Source organism: Ochlerotatus camptorhynchus, unplaced genomic scaffold, assembly GCF_037179485.1.
Source record: "Ochlerotatus camptorhynchus isolate MF236.1 unplaced genomic scaffold, CSIRO-AGI_Acam_v1.1 ptg000304l, whole genome shotgun sequence".
NCBI lineage: Eukaryota > Metazoa > Arthropoda > Insecta > Diptera > Culicidae > Ochlerotatus > Ochlerotatus camptorhynchus.
The window spans coordinates 626,412-645,977 of NW_027040792.1; the positions used below are offsets into that span (position 1 = coordinate 626,412).

Here is a 19,566-nt window from a genome sequence, read left to right on the forward strand (position 1 = left end):
TCCGAGGTGTTCATAGAACTTCAGAGATTCTCATAGAAATTCCGAGTAGTTCACAGAACTTCTGAGATGATCTTAGTATTTCTGAGCAGTTCATAGAACTTCTGAGAGGTTTGTTCTATAACTCTCAAAGCTCTCATAGCACTTCCGAGATGTTCATTAAACTTCCAGGATGAGCATGAAACTTTTGAGACGATCATAGAACTTTCAAGATGTTCATAGAATTTCCAAAATGTCCTGAGAACGTCCGACTAGTTCATAGAACTTCCGTGCAGTTGACAGGACTTTCGAGTAATTCATAGAATTTTCGACATGTTTATAGAACTTCCGAGCAGTTGATAGAATTTTCGAGATATTCATAGAACTTCGAAAATGTCCCTAGAACTTCCGAGGTGTTCATATCAGAGATTCTCATATAGCTTAAGAGATTCTCATAGAATTTCCGAGATGATCTTAGAATTTCCTAGCATTCCCTAGAACTTCCGAGGTGGGTGTTCGTAGAACTTTCTTGCAGTTGACAGGACTTTCGAGTAATTTATAGAATTTTCGAGATTTTTGTCGAACTTCCGAGATGTTCATTGAACTTCCGAGATGTTCATTGAACTTCCGAGATATTCATAGAACTTTCGAGGTGTTCATAGAACTTCCAAGAGGTTTGTTCTATAACTCCCAAAGCTCTCATAGAACTTCCGAGATGTTCTTTGATGTTCCAATATGAGCATGGAACTTCTGAGATGATCACTGAACTTACGAGCAGTTGATAGAACTTTCGAGATATTCATAGAACTTCAGAAATGTCCCTAGAACTTCCGAGGTGTTCATATCAGAAATTTTCATAGAACTTCAGAGATTCTCTTAGAATTTCCGAGATGCTCTGAGAATTTTCGAGCAGTTCATAGAACTTCCGAGAGGTTTGTTCTATAGCTCCCTAAGCTCTCATAAAACTTCTGAGATGTTCATAAAACTTCCAAGATAAGCATGGAACTTCTGAGATTCTCATAGAACTTCCGAGCAGTTCATAGAACTTTCGAGATGTTCATAGATCGTCTAAAATATCTCTAGAACTTCCGACTAGTTCATATAACTTCCGTGCAGTTGATTGGCCGTTCGAGTAATTCATAGAATTTTAGAGATGTGTGACGAACTTCCGAGATGCTCATTGAACTTCCGAGTTGTTCACAGAACTTCCGAGATGATCTTACACATTCCGACCAGTTCATAGAACTTTCGAGAGGTTTGTTTTATAACTCCCAAAGCTCTCATAGCACTTCCGAGATGTTCATGGAACTTCCAGGATGAGCATGAAACTTCTGAGATGATCATAGAACTTCCGAGCAGTTAATAGAACTTTCAAGATGTTCATAGAATTTCCAATATGTCCTTAGAACGTCTGACTAGTTCATAGAACTTCCGTTCAGTTGACAGGATTTTCGAGATGTTCATTGAACTTCCGAGTTGTTCTTAGAGCCTCCGAGAAGTTCATAGAACTTCTGAAAGGTTTGTTCTACAACTCCCAAAGCTCTCATAGAACTTCCGAGATGTTCATGGAACTTCTAACATGAGCATGGAACTTCTGAGATGATCATAGAACTTCCGAGCAGTTGATACAACTTTCGAGATATTCATAGAACTTCCAAAATGTCCGAGATGTTCATAGATTCTCATAGAACTTCAGAGATTCGCATTGAATTTCCGAGATGATCTTAGAATTTTCGAGCAGTTCATAGAACTTCCGAGAGGTTTGTTCTATAACTCCCAAAGCTCTCATAAAACTTCCGAGTTGTTCATGAAACTTCCAAGATGAGCATGGAACTTCTGAGATTCTCATAGAAATTCCGAGCAGCTCATAGAACTTTCGAGACGTTCATAGAACGTCCAAAATGTCCCTAGAACTTCCGACTAGTTCATATAACTTCCGTGCAGTTGATTGGCCGTTCGAGTAATTCATAGAATTTTCGAGATGTGTGACGAACTTCCGAGTGGTTCACAGAACTTCCTAGATGATCTTACACATTCCGACCAGTTCATAGAACTTCCGAGAGGTTTGTTCTATAACTCCCAAAGTTCATGGAACTTCTGAGATGATGATAAAGTTCCAAGTAGTTGATAGGACTTTCGAGATGTTCATAGAACTTTCAATATGCCCTTAGAACTTCCGACGTTTTCATAGAGCTTCAGTGATTCTCATAGAACTTCAGAGATTCTCATTGAATTTCTGAGATGATCTTAGAATTTCCGAGCAGTTCATAGAGCTTCCGAGAGGTTTGTTCTATAACTCCCAAAGCTCTCATAGAACTTCCGAGATGTTAATGAAACTCCCACTATGCTCATAAAACTTCCGAGCAGTTAATAGAACTTTCGAGATGTTCATAGAACTTCTGACTAGTTAATAGAACTTCCATGCAGTTGACCGACTTTTGAAGGGTTCATAGAATTTTTGAGGTGTTCATAGCACTTCAGAGATTCTCATAGAAATTCTGAGTATTTCTTAGAACTTCCGAGATGATCTAAGAATTTCTGAGCAGTTCATAGAACTTTCGAGAGGTTTGTTCTATAACTTCCAAAGCTCTCATAGAACTTCCGAGATGTTCATGAAACTTCCAAGATGAGCATAGAATTTTTGAGATGATGATATAACTTCCAAACAGTTGATAGAACTTTTGAGATGTTAATAGAACATCCTAAATGTCCCTAGAACTTCCAAGGTTTTCGTAGAACTTCACAGATTCTCATAGATCTTCCAAGATGTACACAGAACTTCCGAGATGATCTTAGAATTTCCGAGCAGTTCATAGTACTTCCGAGAGGTTTGTTCTATTACTCCCTAAGCTCTCATAGAACTTCCGAGAAGTTCATGAAATTTCCAAGATGAGCATGGAACTTCTTAGATGATTATAGACCGTATGACCTGTTCATGGAACTTTTGGGGTGTTCATAGAATTTCCGAGGTTTTCATAGATCTTTCGAGATGTTCAAGTTTTCCAAATCTCAACGCGATTCGAAATATAAAATATTTGTTTCCCCCAGGATTTACCTTCTACCAGAGATGGATCGCTCTTTTAGGACTTTTTTCGTTACTTTTTAATATAGAATGCTAACGTTAAATCCAATTGAATTTTCAGTTAATCCATAGTTAGTTTAATCACTTTAATCACCTTATGAAAATTGAAAACTTCCGCACCACAGAGCCACACTCTGTGAATTTCACTGAAGGTACACTTGAGAGCGCTCTCGGTATAAGTAAGGGTCCTGTTCATTTTTCTGGAGTTAGGTACTCTATTCTGAAGTCTGTGAAAGGGAATCTAGATGACGTAGAACACAACGACCAATGTAACACGCATTAATTATGTCAGTGGGAAAAATCGTCCAATGTAACATGTCCGGACATGGGGCCTCCCTTATCTCAGTCGGAAAGGCGCTGCTTAAAGCAAGGCCATGCTGTGGAGGTGGCTGGGTTCGATTCCCGGCCCGGTCTAGGAATTTTTCGCGTTGGAAGATTTCTCGACTTCCCTGGGCATAGAAGTATGATTGGACTTGCCACACAATTATACTAATGCAAATGATGATACAGGCATCGAAAGCTCTCAACTAATAACAGGGGAAATGCATCTAGAACACTAAGCTAATATGCGATTGAAATGCAAGGCAGAAGAAGAAGAACAGGTCCAAAGTAACTAACTAACAACGACGTATGTATTGTTTTCCATATTGTAGCCTGAAGTAGAGAAACAAAATGTCTTCGCCCAAAAATCATTCTACGGAGCTGGTTACTCATGGAATAACTATGAGTAAGCACCACGACAGGCTTTTAGACCATAATTTGAAGAATGGTTTAAAACTTTGATTGATCTTACAATGCTGCTTGGGTATTGTGTTCTGAGGTTATCGGGCCGTGTCCAGAGTGGCCCGGATCTATAAGTCATATTGAAACCCGGATAGTTTATATTTTTTAAATGGCTTTAATCCTTCAAGATACAGTGCACACATCCTCAATTCACGCTGATTCATAGCCCTCAAATGATTTTAAGTCACGACTTTTGTTTGAAATTAAACTCTGCACAGTCAGTGACAGGAATTTTTACAACCATTTGATGGTCAAATTTTACAACCTTTTTGTGTTTGAATTTTAATAATACCTACCTCACTCACAAACGACAATTGAACCGCGCACGCATTCCGAGTCATTCCAAATAATGTTCGCTGCCACCACTTGCAAAAGAACTGCAACCAACTTTGATCACGTCGCGGAAATCGGCAATAAACCGTTCGATTGCGATCAGTGCAAATTATGCCAAAATCGATTATAGATTGCCGCCCGTCAGGTTTCACAGCCACAGTAGCAGCTCTCCAATCCAATACTTTAAATCGCTCTTCCCCCCACCCAAAAGCGTCCAATTAGTCCGGAGTGCAGTTCAATTTGAATCGAATAGTGATCGTGAAAACATCGAAATCATTACACTGGAAGTGAGTGACATTGTGCTCGAATGGTGGTGATATTGATCGTGCTACCATCGCCGCCACCAGCATGCCAGCGATCATCTTCAACGTTCCATCATGCCGAAGCGGGCGGCAAAGCGGCTGTTCCGCATCCAGCTACCAGTAACCAAAGCAAACCCGAATTCGAACCGGTTCGAACGCACCGGATCATCAGTGCAGCGACTGCCGCTTCGGTACGGTCTCCCTACCGCCGATCGGATGACACTGCCGTTTCCTTCGTCCGGTTGAGGTACCGACCGATCCAAAGTGTAACTCCGTTGCTCACGACCACTGACGGTAATAACAACCACCAATACCATCGGTGGAAGCGATCACTGCCACCGTCACTGTCGTCGCCACGTCAAAGTCAACGTAAACAATCGAAGCGGTCTAACGTTACTAACAACAACAACAAGGCTAAGAACGACAGCAGCAATCGACATCTGTCAGCGAAAAATATTAGTGACAATAACGATAGCAGCAATCATCTTCGGTACACATCGAGAGTAATCATTTCCGATGAATTTTCACAGGTGGACATCAAGTCGGACGATAACGAGGTCGAGCCGGTCAGTCGGGAAGGTGAGTGGATTTGTTTCATTTTGTTATTTTCTATGCACACTCACCCCTCAATTATGGATCAGTCGGTCTAGCGTGTCAATCAAATGAAAGTGATCCATAATTGTGGGGTCAATGTTTTACATGTGACGTTACAATAGTTAGAATATGTCATTACATATGTTTTTAACTTACATCATCTTCACTTTATGGTGATTCTTTGAAGAGTCCAAAAATGGCCTTCATGCCCTATCACTTCAAGTTTTCTAGAGCACATCTCTCGGACACTGTTGCGACATCGCTTATGAAATTGGAACTCCTTGTTTGCTGCACTGCAGCACACATGGAGTTCCAGTTTCATTATTGTATGTTTTGTAAGTGCTGATATTTGTGCTCTTAAAATTTTCGAGGTGACAATGCGAATAATCAGAAATAAGGTTTCCACAGCAATTCTGTAAGATATGTTTCATGATTAGTATGTACATTAGGGTGGGTCAAGTTTGTATTGTGGATCAAAACCCCCTGCTCCCCACTGCTGTTTCCATCCGTATTGAGGTCCCCAATAACTTTTTGCACAGAATTCGAATCAATTTACGATGTTGGACAGAGATGTCCTGAATTGTTTTCCCATTCTAAGTCACATTTTCCCATAGAAGGATTTCACGCCAACTCGACCAGTGGTTGGAAGCACTCTCTCAGATTCCAATGAAACTTTGCGGGTGTTAGGAGTTTGTTTTTTTTTTAACTTGTTCGTTTATTTGGAAGGCTCAATCGCGTTAGCTTTACGGAGCCGATAGTTCATTGTTCTTTGTTTGTAACAAAATTCACTTAATTTTAACTTAATAAAGTTAGAGAGGTACATTGTCGAAGGATAGGATCAGGAGAGGAGCTTGGGGGTAAGGTTTCGTTGTCTCATCAGAGCGTTGTCGCCAGTATGAACGGTAGTGCGGTTCTAGTTTCGTCTGGATAAGATTTTGTCTACTTAAACAATTTTACATAGGGGAAATGGATGTTATGGCAGCCTAAATGCCCCTAATTTGGGCCCATACATACATTCAGCAATGGACTATATTTTCAATAACGACAAAAATATCCATTAGTACCAACCCAATGACACGTTCATCTAGATAAAATAGATAAATAGCAAGTTTTTAGCGATGGGCCCAATCTTAGATCCATAGGCCAACATTTGAGCCATTTACCCTACTTAATTTCCTTGAAAAAAATCTAAGAAAAAAAACTATTTGAATGAAGTGGAACTCTTTTCCACTAAAAAAAAATCTGAATTATAAATGATAAGACCTACATAAATGTTGTATATTTAGAACTTCCAAGATGTTCATGAAACTTCCACAATGCTCATAGTGGAGATGATCATAGAACTTCTGAGCAGTTGACCGGCTTTCGAGTAATTCATAGAATTTTCGGGATATGTGTCGAAGTTCCGAGATGCTCATTGAGCTTCCGAGATTCTCATAGAATTTCCGAGATGATCTTAGAATTTATGAGCAGGTCATAGAACTTCCGAGAAGTTTGTTCTATAACTCCCAACGCTCTCATAGAACTTCCGTTGCAGTTCCGTTTGAATTCTCTCTAAATTTCGACTCAATTCTGTTTCAATTCCGTTTCAATTCCAACACAATTTTGTCTCAATTCCATTTCAATTCCGCTTTGATTTCGTCTCACTTTTGTCCTAATTCCATCTCAATTCCGTTTCAATTCCGTTTCAATTCCGTCTCAATTACGCCTTAGTCTAAATTTCGTTTAAATTCCGTCTCAATACCATCTCAATTCCGTTTCAATTCCGTCTCAATTCCGCCACAAATCTGCTTCATTTCCGTTGAATTCCGTTTAAAATTCGTCATTATTTCGTTTCGACTTCGTCTCAATTCCGTCTAAAATCCGTCAGTCTCAATTCAGTAACAATGCTATCTCAATTCTTCACTATTCCGTCTAATCCGTCCTATATCCGTCCTAATTCCACTTCAATTCCGGCACAATTCCGTATCAATAACGTCTCAATTTTGTTTCTACACCATCTTTTTTTCCGTCCGTTTCAATTCTGTCTCAATTCCATTTCAATTCCGTCGCAATTCCGTTTGAATTCTGTCTCAATCCCGTCTCCATTCCGTTTGAATTCCCTCTTAATTCCGTCGCAATTTCGTTTCAATTCCGACACAATTTTGTCTCAATTCCGTCTTAATTCCGTCCGTTCCAATTCAGTCTAAATTCTATCTCAATTCCATCACAATTCCATCTCAATTTAGTTTTAATTCCGTCTTAATTCCGTCCCAATTTCGTCCCAATTTCGTCTCAATTCCGTCCCAATTCCGATTCAATAACGTCTTAGAACGAATTCGATTCCATATCTTTTCCGTCTCAATACCTTCTCAATTCCGTCTCAAGTCCATCTCATTTCTATTTCAATTCCGTTTCAATGCCGCCTCAATTTCACAACAATTCCTTCTCAATTCCAGTTTTCAGTTTAATTGATCATTAGAGAACAAAGTAACAACATATCAAAATGGACCAAAATTGAGACAGACCGATAGACAGACAGGCAGACGGAATTGAGGTGGGATTGAGATGGAGTTGGAACCGAATTGAGATGGAATTAAAACTGGAATTAATTGTGACTGAATTGAGAGATTGATTTGTTACGGATTTGAAATACATTGAGACGGAATTGAGATAGAATTGGGTCGGAATAGTGACAGAATAGAGTTGTACATGATACGGAATTGAGTTGGAATTGAGAGGGAATTAAGACGCAATCCTATCGGAATTGATACGGAATTGAGATAAAATTAAGACGGAATTGAAACGGAATGGAGTCGGAATTTTAGGACATTTAGACGTAATTGAGACAGAATTGAGATAAAATTGAAACTGAATTGACGTGGAATTGAGAAGGAATTGTTGTGAAATTGAGGCGGCATTGAAACGGAATTGAGACAGAAATGAGAAGGACTTGAGACGGAATTGAGAAGGCATTGAGACTCACGAGGTGGAATTGAGATGAACTTGAGACGATATTGAGTCGGAATTGAGACAAAATTAAAACAGAATTGAGACGGAATTGAATGAAACTGCGGAGTAATTGAGACGACAGAATTGTGACAGACTTGAATTTGCGACGAAATTGATTCATAATTGAGACGAAATTGAGACGAAATTGAGACGAAATTCTGAAGAATTTAGATAGCATTATTATTGAATTGAGACGGACGGATTTTAGAACTAAGGCGGAATTGAAACGGAATTGAGATGGAATTGAGGCGGCATTGAGATGGTATTGAGACGGAATTGAAACGGAATTTAGACTAAATTGAAACGGAATTGAGACTAAATTTAGGCGGAATTGAGACGAAATTGAGGCGGAATTGAGACGAAATTGAAACGGAATTAAGACGTAATTGAGACAGATTTGAAACGGAATTGAAACGGAATTGAGATAAAATTAAGACGGAATTGAAACGGAATGGAGCCGGAATTTTAGGGCATTTAGACGTAATTGAGACAGAATTGAGATAAAATTGAAACTGTATTGACGTGGAATTGAGAAGGAATTGTTGTGAAATTGAGGCGGCATTGAAACGGAATTGAGACAGAAATGAGATGGACTTGAGACGGAATTGAGAAGGCATTGAGACGGAAAAGATATGGAATCGAATTCGTTCTAAGACGTTATTGAATCGGAATTGGGACGGAATTGAGACGAAATTGGGACGAAATTGGGACGGAATTGAGACGGAATTAAAACTAAACTGAGATGGAATTGTGATGGAATTGAGATAGAATTTAGACGGAATTGGGACGGACGGAATTAAGACGAAATTGAGACGAAATTGTGTCGGAATTGAAATGGAATTGCGACAGAATTTAGAGGGAATTCAAGTGGAATTGAGACGAAATTGAGACGGAATTCAAACGGACGGAAAAAAATGGACTATAAACAAAATTGAGACGTTATTGATACGGAATTGTGTCGGAATTGAAGTGGAATTGAAACGGAATTATGACGGAATAGAAATGGAATTCGGACGGAAATGAGACGGAATTGTGATGGAATTGAGATGGAAAAGCGATGGGCTTGAAACGGTCCTTAGGCGTTATTGAAACAGAACTGAGATGGAATTGAATCTGAATTGAGACGAAATTTAGTCGGAATTGAGACGGAATTGGAACAGAATTGAGCCGGCATTGTGACAGACTTGAATTTGTGACGAAATTGAGTCATAATTGAAACGCAATTGTAACAAAATTGAGACGAAATTGATTAAATTTGAGGCGGAATTGAGACAGAATTCAAATGGAATTGTGAAGAATTAAGATAGCATTGTTACTGAATTGAGACGGATGGATTTTAGACGGAACTAAGGTGGAAATTAGGCGGATTTGTGGCGGAATTTAGACGGAATTGAGACGGAATTGAAACGGAATTGAGATGGAATTGAGACGGAATTAAGATGGCATTAAGGCGACATTGAGATGGCATTGAGACGAAATTGAAACGGAATTCAGACGAAATTAAAACGGAATTGAGACAAAATTGAGGCGGAATTGAGACGAAATTGACACGAAATTGACACGGAATTAAGACGTAATTGAGACGGATTTGAGATGGAATTGAGACGGAATTAAACTGAGATGGAATTGAGATACAATTTAGAAGGAATTGTAACGGACGGCATTGAGACGAAATTGTGTCGGAATTGTGCCGGAATTGATGTGGAATGGAAACGGAATTAGGACGGAATTGTGACAGAAATGAGACGGAATTGTGACGGAAAAGAGATGGGATTGAAACGGTCCTAAGGCGTTATTGAAACGGAACTGAGATGGAATTGAATCTAATCTAAACTGACATGGAATTGAATCTAAACTAAACTGACATGGAATTATGACGGAATTGAGATAGAATTTAAACGGAACTGAGACGGAATTAAAAAGGAATTGTGGTGGAATTGAGACAGAATTGAAATGGAATTGGGACGGAATTGAAACGGAATTACGATGGAATTGAGACGGAATTAAGACTGAATTGAGACGAAATTTTGATGAAATTGAGACGGAATTGAGACATAATTTAAACTGAATTGAATGAAATTGAGGCGGAATTGAGACAGACTTGAATTTGAAATTTAGTCCGAATTGAGACGGAATTGAAACAAAATTGAGACGAAATCGATTGAAAATGAGGTGGAATTGAGATGGAATTGAAACTGAATTGTGAAGAATTGAGATAGCAGACGTACAATAGAGACGGACGGATTTTAGACGGAATTGAAACGAAAACGAAACAAAATAATGACGAATTTGAAACGGTATTAAGACGGGAATGAGGCGGAATTGTGGCGGAATTGAGACGGAATTGAAACGGAATTGAGATGGAATTGAGACGGAATTGAGACGGAATTGAGATGGCATTGAGACGGAATTGAATCAAAATTCAGACGAAATTGAAACGGAATTGAGACAAAATTGAGGCGGAATTGAGACGAAATTGAAACGGAATTTAGACGAATTTTAGATGGATTAGAGGCGGGAATCAGACAGATTTGTGTGTATTCCCTCTAACCCTCACTGGCCGGCAGTGTTATTATGGAAGAACTCTCTCTACAATGTCGCATTTACGGTCATTGTAGACAGCTTTAGTCTCGGAGTTAGAAAGTGACCCTAGCAGCACACATATCACTGAACAATTGTGGTTACTTGTGTGCCACTTATTCCAGTCACAATCAAGTTGCAGCAGCTTATTTCTATCGAAGTGTGCTGCTTGAGGATAGCTCCATTGCAGATCCAGCAACCCATTTCAGAATGTCTGGAGAGTCACGCCCATTCCGAGGTTACTTTCACTTACAATAAGCCCCGCATGTATGCATCACCGTTATCAAATGGATATTGGTATTACATACACACTTCCAGGTTCGAAAAAAATCTTTTTAAACCTGGCATGTATTTAGTTTATGTTTTTTAAATTGTAAAATGTATTTGTTAATTCGATCCTCCAATTCATGGGTTCCGTAATTTTGATTTTCTCTAAGCCTTGCATCTCATTTCGTGATGCACCTTTGTCGTAATACTTCCTTCAACGAACACAAATTTTCTTGCATTGAATGGTCATCTGGGAGGAGGTTCGCATCTAGTGCTTTCCCCAGGACCAGTTCGCGGCCACCAACTGCCACCCGTCCAGTCTGGGGCGTATCCAGCGAGGCATCTTTCATATTGCTCGCAATCTCCGACATTGGGAGAAACCAGCAGCCGGGGACTTTTGCAAGCGGAAAACTTGCTGATTCACGGCAACGTCGGTTACCGAATCGCCACCAATACTCGCGACGGACACATTATCAATACGTCCCCGGGTTAAATCACCAACCGGACCGATCTCTCAATAGAATTACACGCCGGAAGTCTAGCATCCGAACTCGGAGAACCGGGGTCCCGGGAGGCAATGAAAACGGACACCGAACAATGGAACTGAAGCTGCGTGGTCTAGAGAGAATTGAGACCGAAATAATGTGGAATTGAAATGGGATTGAGACGGATCTGAAACGGAATTGAGGCGAAATTGAGACGGAATTGAGGCGGAATTGAGATGAAATTGAGACGAATCTGAGATGAAATTGAGACGAAATTGAGTTGGAATTGCGATGGAATTGAGATGGCATTGAGAAAAAATTGATTCCGATTTGAGACAAAATTGAGATGGCATTGAGACGGAATTAAGACGGAATTAAGATGGAATTCAGACGGAATTGAGACGAAATTGAGATGGCATTGAGACGGAATTGAAACGGAACTTCGGCAAAATTGAGGTGGAATTGAGGCTGAATTGAGACGAAATTGAAACGGAAATAAGACGAAATTGAGACGGATTAGAAACGGAATAGAAACGGAATTCAGGTGGAATTGAGACGAAATTTGGACATAATTTAGATGAAATTAAGGTGGAATTGAAACGGAATTGAGACGGATTTGAAACGGAATTGAAATTGGATTGATACGAAATTGGGACAAAATTGAGACGGAATTAGGACGGAAGTAAGGGAAAATTGCGGTGGATTTGAGACGGAATTTAGTATGAATTGAGACGAAATTGATACGGAATGAGAAGGAATTAAATAGGAATATAAGTGGAACTTAGATAAAATTGAGACAGAATTGAGACAAAATTGAGGCGGAATTGAGGGGGAATTAAAACGTCATTGAGACGGATTTGAAACGGAATTGTGACGGAATTTAGACGGATTTGATACGGAAATTAGACGGAATTGAAGCGAAATTGAAACGGAATTGAGACGTGTTTGAAACTGAATTGAGAGGGATATGAGATGAAATTGAGACGTAATTGAGATTGAATTGAGACGAAATTGAGATGGAATTTAGGATGAAATTGAGATGGAATTAGGACGAAATTGAGAAGGAATTGAGACGGAATTGAAAAGGAATTAAGACTGAATTTAGACGGAATTGAGACAGAAATCAGATGATATTGAGACGGAATTGGGATAGATTGTAGACGGAATTTAAATGGAATTAAGTCGGAATTGAGACGGAATTAAGTCGGAATTGAGACGGAATTAAAACTGAATTGAGGTGACAGAATTTAAGAGGAATTTAGAAGGAGTTGAGACGGAATTGGGACGGTAGTGAGACGAAATTTAAACGTAACTGATATGGAATTGATACGGAATTAAGATGGAGTTGAAAGGGAATTTAGATGGGATTGAGATGGAATTTAGACGTATTTGTGACAATTTAAACGGAATTGAGATGGAATTGAGACAGGATGAAGATGGAAATGACAGTATTGAGACGGAATTGAATCGGAATTGAGATAGAATAGAGTAAAAATTGAGATGGACTTGAGACGGAATTAAAATGGATTTGAGGCGGAAATGCAACGAAATTGAGACGTAAATGAGATGAAATTATGACGGATTTGAGGCGGAATTGAGATGGAATTGAGACGGAATTGAGACGGAATTGAGACGAAATTGAAACGGAATTGAGACGGAATTAATACAAAATTGAATTGGGTTTGAGACGAAATAGAAACGGAACTAAGACGTAACTGAGATGGCATTGAAACGAAATTGAGACAGAATGTAGATCAAATTGAGATCAAATTGAGACGGAATTGAGACCGAATTGAGACAGAATTAAAACGGAAGCGAGGCGAAATTGTGGTGGAATTGAGACGCAATTGAGTCTGAATAGAGACGTTATTGAGACGGAATTGATACGGAATTAAGACAGAATTGATATCAAATTCAGACGGAATTTATATCGAATTGAGACGATATTAAGACGGGATTGAAACTGATTTGAGATGGAATTGAAATGAAATTTAAGTGGAGTTGAGACGAAATTGAAACGGAGTTGAGATGGAATTGATAGGGAATTAAGACGTAATTGATATGGAATTAAGACGTAATTGAAAGGGAATTGAGACGGAATTGAAGTGGAATTGAGACGAAATTGAGGCGGAGTTGAGATGGAATTGAGGTGGTATTGGGAAGGAATTCATATGAAATTGAGACGGAATTTAGACGGAATTTAGACGGAATTTAGATGAAATTGAAACGAAATAGAGACAAAATTGAGGCGGAATTGAGGCTGGACTTAGACGAAATTGAAACGGAACTAAGACATATTTGAGATTGGATTGATACGGAACTGGCACGGGATCAAGACGGAATTAGGACGGAAGTGAGGTAAAATTGTGGTGGAATTGAGATGGAATTGAGATAGAATTGAGATAGAATTGAGATGAAATTAGGACGGAATTAGGACGGAATTGGGACGGAATTAGGACGGAATTAAAACGGAAACGAGGCGGAATTGTAATGATATTGAGAAGGAATTGTGATGAAATTATAACGGAATTGAAACGAAATTGATACGGAATTTAGAAGAAATTGAAAAGGAATATAGATGGAATTGAGATAGAATTTAAACAGAATTGAGACAAATTGGAGGGGAAATTCAAACGCCTTTGAGACGGATTTGAAACGGTTTTGAGACGGAATTTAGATGGATTTGAGACGGAAATGAGACAGAATTGAAGCAAAATTGAAACGGAATTGAGATGTATTTGAAACTGAATTAAGACGGATATGAGATGGAATTGAGGCGTAATTTAGATTGAATTGAGACGGAATTGAGACGGAATTTGGATTAAATTGAGATGAAATTAAGACGGAATTGAAAAGGAATTCAGACTTAATTTAGACGGAAGGGAGACCGAAATCTGATGAAAATTAGACGAAATTGGGACATATTGCTGACGGAATAGAAACGGAATTAAGTCGAAATTGAGACGGAACTCAGACTGAATTAAGGAAAAAAATTGTGACATAATTGAAGAGGAATCTGTAAGGAGACGGAATTGAGGTGGAATTAAGATGAAGCTGAAAGGGAATTTAGATGGATTTGAGACGGAATTTAGACATAATTGTGACGGAATTGAAACGCAATTGAAATTGGAGATTGGAGATGCAATTGACAATATTGAGACGGAATTGAGATAGAATAGAGTCAAAATTGAAATGGACTTGAGACGGAATTAAAATGGATTTGAAGCGGAAATGAGAAGGAAATGAGACGTAATTGAGATGATATTAAGACGGAATTGAGGCGGAATTGAGATGGAATTGGGACGAAATTGAAACGGAATTGATATGGACTTGAGACGGAATTAAAACGGAATTGAAGTGGATTTCAGACGAAATAGAAATAGAAGTAAGACGTAACTGAGATGGCATTGAAACGAAATTGAGACGGAATGGAAACGGAATTGAGACCGAACTGAGACGGAATTAGGACGGAAGTGAGGCGAAATTGTGTTGGAATTGAGACGGAATTCAGTCTGAATAGAGGCGGAATTGTGATGGAATTGAAACGTTAGTAAGACGGAATTGAAACGGAATTAAGACGGAATTAATATCGAATTGAAACGGAATTGATATCGAATTGAGACGGAATTGAAGCGGAATTGAGGTGGAGTTGTGATGGAATTGTGTTGGAATTGAGAAGGAATTGAGACGGAATTCACATGAAATTTAGATGGAATTTAAACGGAATTAAGGTGGAAGATGCAACTTAGACGTTATTTAGACGTAATTGGGACGGAATTCAAACGTTATTGAAACGGAATGGGGCAGAATTCAGACGGAATATTGTCGGAATTGGGAAGGAATCGAGATGAAATCGTGGCGGAACTGTGACGGAATTGAGACGGAATTGAGATGTATTTGAGACGTAATTAATACGGAATTGAGACAGAATTGAATCGGAGTTGTGGAGGAATTAAGATGGAAGTGAGGCGGAATTGAGGCGGAATCGGGATAGAATTGAGACGGAATTAAATCGTAATTGAGACGGAATTGAAACGAAATTGTGCTGGAATTGAGACGGACGGAATTAAGACTTAGATTTGAAATAGAATTTTGACGGAATAGACTTGGAATTGAGACGGAATTGAAATGGACTTGAGACGGAATTTGAATCGGAATTGAGACGGAATTTGAATCGGAATTGAAATGGAATTGAGACAAGATTGAGACGGAATTGAGTCGGATTTGAAACATAATTGTGACGGAATAGACTCGAAATTGAGACGGATATGAGGTGGAATAGAGGCAAAATTGCAACGGAATTGAGTCGGAATTGAGACGGAGTAGTGAAGGAATTCAGACGGAAGTGAGATGGAATTGAGACGGAATTAATGCGAAATTGAGACGGAATTGAAACGGAATTGAAATGATATTGTGATGGAATTGAGACGTACGGAATTAAGACGGAAGTGAGACGGAATTGATACAAGATTGAGACGGAAATGAAACGGAATTGAGACGGAAATGAGGTGGACTTGAACCAGAATTATGATGGAATTGAGACGGAATTGAGATAGCATTAACATGGAATTGAAATGTACTGAATTCAAGCGGAATCCTATCGGAATTCACATTTTATATTATGTTAAATTAAGTCGGAATTGAAACGGAATTGATACAATTTTAGGAATTTAGGAATGATTCTAAACATCTGACAAGTTTGACTAGCCCTACTGGTCACAGAACTTCTAAAAATTTCATATTTCTTCCGGTCTTCTGACACGCTCACGGAATTTACGATAAGTACACGGATCATTCAAAAAGCCCCACGGAAGTTATTTTTACTTATTACTAATTACTAGTTCACGAAAGTCTTGATTTTTCTAAGGGTTTTTCCAACTAGTTCAAGGGACATCCCTCTTTGTTCTTCCAAATTGTCAAATTCTCGGGATAATTACAACTTAGCAATTTTAAACCAACCCAAAGCTAACTGGTCATTTTTAAAGTGAATAAATGTTTCACATATCATCTAATGTTAAAATGTTGGCAAATTTGACTTATTTCAATGTACTCATGCTCAAGATCTCATAAATTAAAACCACAGACAAACAGACATAACACATTGCATATTTCTCACTGTAAAACATCGTCGCTAAAACATTACCGCCATTTGTTGAGTACACTGTGGTGGGCACTACGCTGAACAGATGGCAGTAGTGTGTAAACGTCAAACGCAAGGGAATTGACTATGTGCGCCACAGGTGGCGGTACTACTAACTACGATGCTTTTAAATTGTCCGTTAAATGCTTGTTCGATGAACAACTTTCGAGTGTTATGGCTGTTTGTCTGTGTTAAAACTAGAAAATATGGTGCTGTAACGTCCAGCGTTTGCCACATTTGGTAACGTTTTCTTAAACCTCTCCTTCCCTCCCTAGGCGTATGAAGTTATTCATGGATGCTCCCGTGGAAAACAGGATTTGTTATCAAGATGTTTTCAATGATAACAAAATTAGTGCTATTCAGCAAGCATTTTTTGTTATAATTTTTTGATATTTTGGCTATAACCTTGATAACCGGGTAGCAGAACTTGTTATCAATAAGGTATAAAACTTTACTTGGGATGGCAAAGGCGCGAGTATCTTCTCTACCCTAGCAGGAACGAATATCTCGATACCCTAGATTGGATACTGATGTAAGAGGTAAAATATCAAAAAATAATACCAAGAAAATATTTTCACAATCATGCTTGGCATGCACAGTTGTACACACTTATTTGTTAATAACTTTTCACTCAGTTGTTGACATTTAGTTTTCTTTAAAGTAATTAATAGATTAGGATCAGAGTTTACTGTAGACATGCAAAGAGTAGGTAAATCTTATCATTTGAATCAACACCAATGAATTTTTACTCTTAAAGTCCGAGATGTGCTGCGAGCATTTCTCATTTCATTTTCGCAACGCAAAATCAAATGCAGTTTATTACTAAAATTAAAATCTCTTTTTTAGATAGATATGAAAACCTTAAACTCTATTCTATCGACTGCTTCAAACAGAACTATGTTTCGTCAACTCTGTGCAAAGTTATTAGCAAATGAGCAGTTCGTGAGCAAAACTGTGTATGCCAAGCATGCCCACAATACCATTCCAATACCAAATTATGCAAATGAAATATCAAAACAATACCATACAGTTACTCTTTTGGGGTTCAGTTTTGGTTATTTACAAAGTATTTTGCATGCATTTTGTTGGCATTATTCTTTGGTATTCTCTTATGTCATGATGATCAATACAATATTTTGGTATCTGGTCAGAATTAGATATTCATTAGTTATTTTCTCCTGCTCGGGAACTCGTGCCTTGGCCATCCCGAGTATTGATACCAAATTGATAACAAGTTCTGATACCCGGTTGCCTGATTAACACCAAATTTTTGTATCAGGAACTGAATTAAGTATTCATAGGTTATTTTCTCCTGTTCGGGTATCAAAGATTCCCGACACCATCACTTTTGGCTTTTTAATCTGGTAATCAATCTATTATTCCCTTTTCCGGATGCCCTGATACTTGGTCCTGGTAATAAAGGTACCATTTGTGGTTAGTATTCTTACTACAGCCAGAAATTGGGAAAATGGAATACCGACCAAAACTCCATCTGCAAACAACGGTACCCCGCTGTATCTATATTTTTCACCTGTCAATCACACAAGCAAAGATGACAAAATCGCCAAATAATTGATCGTGACCCCATTGTCCCCGAACCAATTTGTATTGCATCATTGAACTAGCGCGCTGCGTGCGGCGCATGTACCTACATTGCATATCAAATATAAAGTAGTTGCTCCGAAGGACAACCAAACCCGTCGCATACTCTCATGGTATTTGCCCGCACGAATCACTACTCATTTCTGTTTGCAAACCTTGCCTAGCATACTTATCATAACAATCTATCGCTGGTCAACGCAGCATGCAACTATTTTCAAGCACCTGTCGTTGTCGTTAGAGAGCATGGATTTAATGAGATTGGTTTGAAAAAAAAAGCTGATTCGCTCTCCAGCAAAAAGCAGTCAGAGCATTGATTTGATTTGTATTTATGTACGCATTGACCGAGCAGCCAAATGCAAATGTTGATTCTCCCTTGAATTTCAATTGTTTGTCGCTTAAGTGAACTAGAAATCAATATTTCGATAACCTTTTGACGATTTCAATTTTAACGAGCTGTTGTTCCAATAAACGAAGGTTCGTCGCTTGCGGTTGAGAGCAAGTCTCTCCCGCGTCGAGCGCGATCACATCCATAGTCTGCATTTAGGCGTTTTGCTTGAGCAAAAGTGTTGCATGCGGCGATTGGTGTTTTGTCGCATTAGCTTAAGCAACTGCTGCAACGATCGCAAATTAATTTCAAACCTTTTCGTTTGTCACTTTCAGAGGAGATTATCAAAAAGCGCAAAACCGAACTGATCACGACCCGCCAAATCGAAACCCGCGTCCAACGGCAGCTCAAGTTCGAAGATGGCAAAGTTATCGAAGATTCCGGCCCGATTGTGTCCACCAACACCACCGAGGACACCGACCGGCAGGAAACGGTGCAAACAGAGGTAAGAACACCGAATGATTAATCAGGTTTCTCGTCTCATTCCCAATTTTTTGGGAGGCCCCGGCACCGAGGTGAATGTACGTTTAATGGTGTTTTGTTTTGTCTTTCTGCAATTGCTTTCAGCACCGTACCCTGGGCGATCCAACGGAGGAAGAAGTTACCAAAAATGTTGCCGCCGTCGATTCCGGCGGCGGAAAGCCGGTTCTCGGCGACGCGGCCGGCCTGCAAAAACTAGTCAGCGATAGTGGGGAGGCGGGTGGTGGTGGAAGGTTGGAGGCCGCGGTTGACGCAAACAGCAACAAACCAAAGACAATCAGTGCCATCGTGGCCAGGCCCGATGGACTGCTGAAAAACATCAAGGAAGAGGTGGAGGTCTCCCGGGAGGAGACCAAGGAGTGCACGGTAACTGCCGAGCGGAAGCATTTTGGCGATTTCACCGATGATGTGAGTACCTTTCTGTTGACTTTCGACCTCCCATTAAATTATATGCCAATCAATAGCTAACCAAAGGAAGTCAGTTCGACGACCCGCATTGACCCTAAAGTGGGTCAATTGCCAACCAGCCTGGAAAACCAGTTTGCCGTTGTACCCCAATTTAGCAT

At 39.3% G+C, this 19,566-nt stretch overlaps 1 protein-coding gene across 1 annotated transcript in view; it reads left to right on the plus strand.

The window, feature by feature from the left end:
- Nucleotides 1-19,566, plus strand: part of chas (chascon) — a 349,928-nt gene that overhangs the window by 137,164 nt on the left and 193,198 nt on the right. The window contains exons 4-6 of the mRNA XM_065228879.1: nt 5,007-5,055; nt 18,796-18,965; nt 19,088-19,408. Coding sequence (XP_065084951.1) covers nt 5,007-5,055; nt 18,796-18,965; nt 19,088-19,408 — 540 coding nt within the window. The remainder of the gene's footprint in view (nt 1-5,006; nt 5,056-18,795; nt 18,966-19,087; nt 19,409-19,566) is intronic.